The sequence below is a fragment of the Anopheles aquasalis genome, chromosome 2 (genome assembly GCF_943734665.1).
Source record: "Anopheles aquasalis chromosome 2, idAnoAquaMG_Q_19, whole genome shotgun sequence".
NCBI classification, from domain to species: Eukaryota; Metazoa; Arthropoda; class Insecta; order Diptera; family Culicidae; genus Anopheles; species Anopheles aquasalis.
The window spans coordinates 63,865,647-63,874,223 of NC_064877.1; the positions used below are offsets into that span (position 1 = coordinate 63,865,647).

The following is an 8,577-nucleotide window of genomic DNA, read 5'->3' on the forward strand; positions in this document are numbered from 1 at the left end:
GAGCAGCAGGATGATGATTTGTCTGATGCGGAGGAGCACTTTGAGAGTGGTGGCAGTTCGGCAAAGAAGGTACGGTGTCTGCTAGCGACCAGATTTTGTAGATCAGCGGTACCCGGAGTCAATGTGCTAACACTTTCCATTTCATTTCACAGATCAAAAAGGAAGAGGAAGCGACAGTGGCTGGCAACGGAGGTGGTGGAGAGCAGCCACTGGATTTGAGTCTCTCGAAAAAGTCCTCGAGCGAAGCCGGTGATTCGACCAGTGGTGGCGGTGTTGGTGGTAGTGGACTGGAGCAGGAGCAGGATGTGGATGAGGAGGAAGAGAATCGTTCCGTCCGTAGCGCGACACCGATCGAGGTGACGAGTCCGGCACTGACACCGACCCCATCGGTACCGACACCGAGCTCATCGTCCGAGGCGAATGACCATCATCGCCATCACCATCACCACCACCACCGTAGCCGTGGTGAGCGTGGTGACCCTGGACGCAAGACGGCTTCCGCTTCACCGGCATTTGTGCTACCGAGTCCATCACCGTCACTGTCACCGCGGCCATCACCTTCACCATCGTCACCGGGTAGTCAGCAGCAGCATCATCAGCAACAGCAGCAGCAGCAGCAACAGCAGCAACAGCAACATCATCATCGGCAACCACCACATCAACCCATCCCCTATCCTCAACCGATCTATCCGACGCTGCTGGATGTTTGGAAGATGTACCATGGCCCGGAAGCGATGGGTGGCTATCAGCGGCCTGCCTTTAACTTTGGCGACTCCACTTCGTTCGACTCGAACCCGCTCAGTGATCTGCTGAAGCGTAGCCGTCCATACGGTGCAGCGGCCAAATCCTTTCATCAGGCCATAGGTCTCGGTCATGCTGGTGCTGGTGGCGCCGGTGCTGGTGCTGGTGGGCTTCCACCAGGATTCGGTGTTGGTCCTGCACTTGGTTCCAATGGCGCCCCAGTTGCTGCTGGTGGTGGTGGTGCAGGGCTCGTTGGGAAGGTAAAGGATCGCTACTCGTGCAAGTTCTGCGGCAAGATCTTCCCGAGGTCGGCCAATTTGACGCGCCACCTGCGTACGCACACCGGTGAGCAGCCGTACAAGTGTCGGTACTGTGAGCGTTCCTTTTCAATCTCGAGCAACCTGCAGCGTCACGTGCGGAACATCCACAACAAGGAGCGACCGTTCAAGTGTCACCTGTGCGAACGGTGCTTCGGACAGCAGACGAACCTTGATCGGCACCTGAAGAAACACGATGCCGATGCGTCCGGGTTGGGCATTGGGCTGGGCGATTCACCTTCCTCGAACGAGGCCGAACGGGGGGACGATGTGTTCTTCGATGAGATTCGCACGTTTATGGGGAAAGTGACGTACTCGGGACCGAGCGCGCTACTAGCGGCCAGTGCTAATGGGTTGATTGGTTCGGATAAGGGCGGACTAGGGCTTGGGCTCGGCCTCGGCCTTGGCGGCGGCGGTGGCGGCGGTGGTGGTAGTGTAGTGGATGAGGATGATGGTGAGGTCAGTGGAAGGCATTCGGCGTTCGCGACGACACCGATCGATGTGACGCGGCTTGATGCCGGTGAGGAGGATGGGTTGGAGGATGAGGAAGAGGATGAGGAAGGGCACGAGGGGATGGAGGATGGAGGTGATAGGGCTGGAAGCTGCGATCGGGACAGTGATCTCATCAACATCGAATCGGACAAGGAGCTGGGCGCGAGCACCAATGATGCGATCGATGTTTAGTGTACGAGCGAGGACCTCGGAGGTAGTAGTCAACAAGTGCACAAACATCTCTCACAACAACATGATCGATGATCGATCACAATAACTTTGTACACACAGAGATCGCACTGTAGGGGAGGTGATTAGGCCGACTATTCGAGTCATATGTTTCACGTACAAGGCCCTCGGACACTTTGCGATCGAAGAGACATAATCCAGCACACCTTTAGTGGATAGCAGTGGTTCAATTTGTTCTGGTTAGGCAGAAGAACAGGAGAATCGATAGAGCCTGCGTTGGAGTCAAGTCAGTCAGAAGCATGAAAACGAGTTGTAGTGTCAACCGCTTCCACAGTGAGTCCAGTGTAGCACGAATCCCCTTACGCCATCATTTCGTTACGAGCTTATTTGTGTTGAGGACGGCATTTGCACACGTGTCTCAGCAGCATCTGTGAATATCTTGTTCGGTAGAAGTAAAGAGAATGAATTTAGATCTTGTAAGTAGATAAATAGGACATCGTTTGCTTTATGATTTATCCTTCTTCGTTTGCGCTATTTGCAACAGCTGGACAGTCCACGCGCCTGTTCCTCTACAACCTTCGTTGATGATGCGTTGGGCATATCTCTCTAGGCAAGCAAAACCACCAAATTTGTTAGTTAGTTAGTGAAAACCCTGGCACCAGTGATGGCCACTAGAAGTACCGAATATCACTTAACACTGTACAAACATTTGCTTTTCGTGCACGACGAGACGTGGATGCGTATTGATCGCTGTCATTCGATCGCGTCCAAATGGAAGTTAGTAGTAGGCTTTTCTTATCGATCGATCGTAATTTGTAACGCGAACGCTATTCCTGTACATTGGCATCGGATGCATCGGTTGTATGCACACACATTCCACAATTGACCGCAGCCCCCCGAGCAGTGAAGATCCGCAGAAAGAGAGAATGTATATGTATGGGAAAAGGATCGCTGAGGTGGTGGATGCGGATCATGACTACTTTGTAATCAGCTTCCTCACTAGCACTACTAGAGCTCGCATAAGGTATTTGAATTGGGGCGAGGAGATGTTGAATGTGAAAAGTGAACCAAAAATCAACTACTTCTATTACTAATACTACTACTATTATTACTACTACTGCTACGGCTAATCGTTATCACTACTATCACTATCACTTCTTATGCTAACGTTTAAGGCTCAAGCTAGTAGTTGAATGAGAAAAGGAAAAAAAAGCAGAAGTAGAAGAAGGTTTCTGTACAACGAATCGAAACGGAACGCCACAGACTCGTCAAAGAAGGGGACCATACACGTGGGGGAATGTCATCCCTCGCTACGTCCCGCAGTGACCCCGACGCAGAGTGTTTCCGGGTGTTCGACACAAATCAAATCTAAGTTTAGTGCGATCAATATGATGTAATATGGACTCTACTCTTATCACCTATCACGAAATAAAAACGGAACTCACGTTATACATACGTCTTCCCCCCCCGGGGGAGGGTTTCCCTTCGGGCAATCATTTGCTTATCACATCGTTGTGACCTCCCTACCTTCTCCCCTTCTCCCCTTCTCCATTAATCCATTCGATCGTTCGCGTCACCATCGCGTAAAACGATTTCTGCTGTCGCGACCGTTTAACGGGGCTGGCAGCCGGGGCCGGGCGCGCCGCGATCTCGTTACCGCAATTGAAAGGCTTGTGTCTGCCTGACTGCCGAAATGGACACCTACCATTACCGGGCGATCCGCGGGGTCCATAAAGCGCGCTCAAAATGGCGACACCTTCCCCAGCTGCTGCCGCTGTGTGTATCGAATTACTTGGTAGCGCATGGTGTCGCATATGGCCACGGCACCTCAGCCTCAGGACTGTCAATAGTAATTGCATCGCAGACCTCCTCTCCCTCCTCTTCTTCAGCCCTCACAGTGGCTGCTTTATCGGGCGGAATTCGGTGGGAGCTCCGTTTGATGTCGGCATGAATGGCGGCGGCGGCGGTCTGGTTGGTTGCTACCGGTGTGTCCTGTGCCGCCATCATAACCCTTGCCACTGTTTGCCGCTTTGCGTCTCATAAGTGGGCTGATTGATCTTGGACGGATCGAGGGGGGGCTGGTGTGGCCATTGTTGTGCTGATTGACCGCAGGAATGAGATCGCGATCGCTCGCGCGCGCGCGCGCTTTCCGCCGATCGGTTCTACATTGTAGCGAGCGGAGTAGCCGTTGTTGATGCGCGATCTCGGGAGCTCAGGATGATCTGGAGTCTCCAGGGGTGGTCGGCGTACCAAGGAGTAATTGGGGAGTTTAAGAGGGTGCAACAATTAACTCACTCCCGAATCAACATGCGATCACGCACCAAATCGTTCCCTTTCGGCTCCTGCCTCAAAAAACGAGCTGCAACCTGCGTAAAGCGAAAGCGACCGCAACCTGTGACGAACAGAAAGTGCTCGGAAACGTAACACCGCGGCGCGTTGGAGGTTAAAACAAACCTCCCCCCCCGCCGGTGGGGTAATAATGTGGAACAATTAAGGGAAAGTAAGTCCTCGGGCGCTCATCGCGCACTCCGAGACGACGCTCGTTGCACTTTCCAACGGCGCAACAGCAGCGCACCGGGTCGATTGCTCGGTACCGATTTGATGCACAAGTTCCTCGCTGGCTGTGCAGCGCGATCCCGGACGATCATGCACCATTTGATGACACCATAAAGTAGCCTAATTCATGGTACGCGGTGAGGATCATCGATGATCGTCGTCGTCGTCGTCGTGGAAGTGCTCCGTTTTCCTCTGCGCTGTCGCCATCGCAGTGCCGCGATTTTGCATCATGCAAGATGCGAAAGGCCGGTAGTCCGTTGGCAGGATTAAGTGTATAAAGAAAGGATTTGCCAATCACGCCAGCGAGATGGCGAGCGAGAGAGAGAGAGAGATGATGCGAGCCAACGAGATGGCTGCCCGTCAATCACCGTGCGATACGATCACTTCGCGGTACCGTTTCGTAACCGTTCTCTCTCTCTCTCTGGTGTGTATGTCGCACAGCTTAGGGAGTGCGATCGGGCACGTTAAATTTGCGATCTCACCAGAGGGCACCTGCGTTGCCTCGGATTTTGAAGACACTTGATGCGTGATCGTTGCTCGAGTGCTACTACTTCGTAACGATCACACAAAACGATTGTTACTGTTCTTTCTAGGGAGGTACGCGCTACCGTGGCGCTACCAGCGTGGAACGTGAATCGCCTCCGGGAGTTAAGGAATGATCACCACTCAGCCACGCTCAGTGTTTTCCGCGAAACGTTTTATTTCAATTTTCCCTCGCGCAAAAACAAACAAATCCTGGTGCATTCACGGTGCGTTTTGTTTGCTTTCGTTTAACCATGGCCCACACAAAAACATTAAAAACCAATTATTCGCACTCTAGCCCTCCGGGAAGTTTGCGATTGCGATCGCGATCGCGATTTGCGAAAAATCGTTTACCCGAAAAGACCTCACAAATCACGAATCTCGTACCGTGGACCCCGGAATCGTGAAGTACCAATCAATTAGAGGTCGGTTCTGTTTTGTTATTAATGTTTCACATAACCACCAGCAGCAGTAGCAGTAGCACTTTGTCATTAACCTGTGCCGACGCCGCCGCCGCCGTCGCCATCGTGGTGCTACTGTTGCGACTGCCGCCTGATGTCAGCCTTCCAGCACTTTCCAGCTATTAGCGTAACGTAATCATAATGATCCTTCTCATGGAACGAACGAAAACGAACACACAAAAAAAAGAAACACACCACAAATCGTCAAAAGACATTACTCGCCACCCCCCCGGGGGGAGGAATGTCATTTAGGCGATCTCGAAACCAAACTCCCGATTTGGCACCTAAATGGATCGTTCGCAATGGACGGCAGTGTGCGCTTGCGTTTTTTTTTGTTGGTTTCAATTTCGCTTTTGTTTTGATGGATTGGATCCGGATGTCCCACGCCCCCCTCTTGAGAGACATCGTTTGGGGTCCGTTTTTCTATGATTTATGATTTCATTACATTTGCTCCCGGGTAGCAGCAGCAGCAGCAGGAGCAGGAGCAGCGACGGCAAGATGCGGCCAGATTGATAGTTTGCGATTGTCCGGGCAACATTGCGAGCGCGAATTGGATTAAAGCCAGCTTGGCCACTGCCAGCGACACGGGGAAGGGACAGTCAACATGATTTCCGCATCATCGTGGGCGGTCCATAGGCTGCGCGATCACCACCAGAAGATAACCGGACATGGCCATGAGTCATCCCGCAAAGTGATCTTTTGAGTTGGCCAAAAAAATGTGTTGCAAATTTTGGTACCACGATCACACCCGATCCCGATCGGTTTTGAGTGATCTCCAGTGAGGCGAAGGATTATGGGCTCGCTTGCAAGCAGCATTTGGTGTCGGTTGCGACTTCCTGTGTTCGTCGGGAGGGGCCCAGTGATCCATCATAATCTCCATTCCAGAGCTGCCTCTCTCTATCGTTTTATCTCCCTCTAGATGGAGCTTTTGGATGCTCGCATTATTCTTTAAAAAAAAAAAGCCGCAGACAGTGAGTGAGACAGTGAGCGCAAAGGTCATGTCGGTTGATGTCGATCTTCGCCGTCGTGGCACACAGAGCGGAGCACGTTGATGGTGGTTTGTGATTTTGTGAAATCCAATCTTCCAATTAGTTTGGCATTCAGCAGTGCCGGCCAAAGGGAAGAAGCCCCCCCAAAAACCACGACGGGGATCTTTTAACAAAACATCTTCTTCAGCGCTGGACGCTCGGCGTCTGGATGCACGCACGCACGCACGCACGAATGCATGCATGCGACGCGTAATTCGATCTTCAATACACCGTACCGTTGGTACGCCGTGAGCGTATCAATCAAGGCAGAGCCCAGATCCTTGGGTTCCCTGCTCCACCCGGCTTGTACTGTTTCTTTTCCGTCGCTCGCTCACCGTGCCGAAATTCCGATTGCTCCTTGGCAAGGGAGCGGTGGTGGTGGTGGTGGCCATCGCCACGATCAGACGATCCGCCCGGTCGGCAATAATATGCTGGCACAATAAAACATCTTCTCCCCCCTCTCGCTTCATCCCAGTTTTTAATGTCTGTGTTCGCTCCTTCTTCCTCCTTTACTCTTCTCCTCGTTCTGCTGCTGCTGCTGCTGCTTCGACAATTGTGTGTTTCCCTCCCGTCCCCCCTTGGCTGTGGCAGCGGTTCCCTGGCCAGAAGTGTCATGTTGGACACATTTTCGTACACACATTTCGAGGCCGCTCTCACGCCGCCTGGCCTGGCCCCGGTGGTGTGGCCGTCATGTCGGTTTCATTCCGTTACCATCGCACCGGTACCTCGAAGTCATTGCATTGCAAGGGAAGGCTCCTATACCCCCCACCCTCGCTCACACGTCTCTTAAGTATAGGTTTATGGGTTCGCTTTTAACACGCTCCTCGTCGCAGGCGCGCGCGCGCGTACATTTCGGTTCCCGCGGGAGGAAATTAAGTCATTTGCCGGACAGACCGAATGACCACTCGCAGCTCGACAGTGATGAGGAGCAACCGAAAGGTAGTGTGGTAAAGTCTTCCCCCGTCCTTTTTCGATCGCGATCGTTCGCACCGATCGAGTGCATCCTTTATTTTCGAGGAGCAAGCGAGCGAGCGAGCGAGCGAGCGATCGAGAGAAGAAGCTGCCAGGCGGTTAATGGTGGTAATTGATTAGCTGGTGCATTTATTTGGCAATTTACAGGCCAGCAGCAGCAGCAGCAGCAGCAGTCCAGTCGGTAAAGGGATCGTTTGTCATTGGCACCGAGCAACCGGGCGGTTTTTTGGGTGCCGTTAATATTGTTGTAATTGTTTCAAAGTGTCACACTTTGGTTGAGCAAATAATTGTTCCACCCAGCAGCAGGGCGACGATCACCCTTTAGCATCGAAATTGAATGGATTGCGATTTATCCACGCCTTGCGCTCTGACACATGCGCTTTGACAGCTTGGGACGCGCAGATTTCACAAGGTGGGAGCTCCAAAGGGGTTGTTTTTTTGTGTGTACGTCCTTGGAATGTAAACAACGGTGAACGGGCATTAATTTGAGTAATTACAGTACGTCACGGGCACATAATTTCCGAATCGGAGGTAGAAGAGATTCCCTCTGACCCTTGGTACCGTTGGCTTGGTGTGGCGTGGACGTGCAACGATGCATGCGCGAGGTGTTTCCGTTGAGTAAAAACGCAACACTCCACTCCACTGCTGCTCATATGCGCTCGTAATCATGCGATGAGTTCCCCGCAGGCCGAGCCGACAAACCCTCGGTGGAACCTGGGGCGCGCCGTTTTTGCGTAACTAATCAGTGGTCGCACGATGCAGCCTGGTGGTTTCGGGAGAAAGTGCACGCACGATCGATCGATCGCATCACATTGCGACCTGAAGCCAAGAGGGTTTTTTGTTTGTTAATGCGCGTCCAGAGCGAGAGCGGCCAGAACGGAGCAAACGCGCGATGAAACCATCATTATCGTGGTGCACGCGGTTTGGGACCCGCTTCTGTTGCCCTTTAACATGGACCAGGGATTCCATTCGCGAGCCAGTGCCGCAGGAATGCCGCCGCTTCTCACCTTACAATACCAGCATCCCAAAGCCCCCCCAAAAAAAAAAGAAAAAATAAAAACGCATCCTCTCGAGGGGGAAGGTGCACGTAAAAACACGCCAGGACATGCCAAGCCAGGCCAGGCCAGGCCAGGCCACGGTCGCGTTTAATAAAGCCATTATCTTCGAGGTCGTCCTCGAGGACCTGGATGTGCTCTGCTTAATGCATTTTAAATGACGCGTAGCGCGGTGAGGATGCACCTCATGTCCTCGCCATGAGGCTCTCGCCATGCGTCAGAGCGCGAGAGAAGAAGCGAAGGA

General features: G+C 52.7%; 1 protein-coding gene across 1 annotated transcript in view; it reads left to right on the forward strand.

Moving 5' to 3' along the window:
- Positions 1-2,004, forward strand: part of LOC126576380 (transcription factor hamlet-like) — a 101,347-nt gene extending 99,343 nt beyond the window's left edge. Inside the window, exons 11-12 of the mRNA XM_050237636.1 lie at positions 1-69; positions 153-2,004. The exon at positions 1-69 is cut by the window's left edge and continues 1,007 nt beyond it. Coding sequence (XP_050093593.1) covers positions 1-69; positions 153-1,742 — 1,659 coding nt within the window. The 3' untranslated portion in view covers positions 1,743-2,004. The remainder of the gene's footprint in view (positions 70-152) is intronic.
- The last annotated feature ends 6,573 nt before the right edge of the window (positions 2,005-8,577 follow it).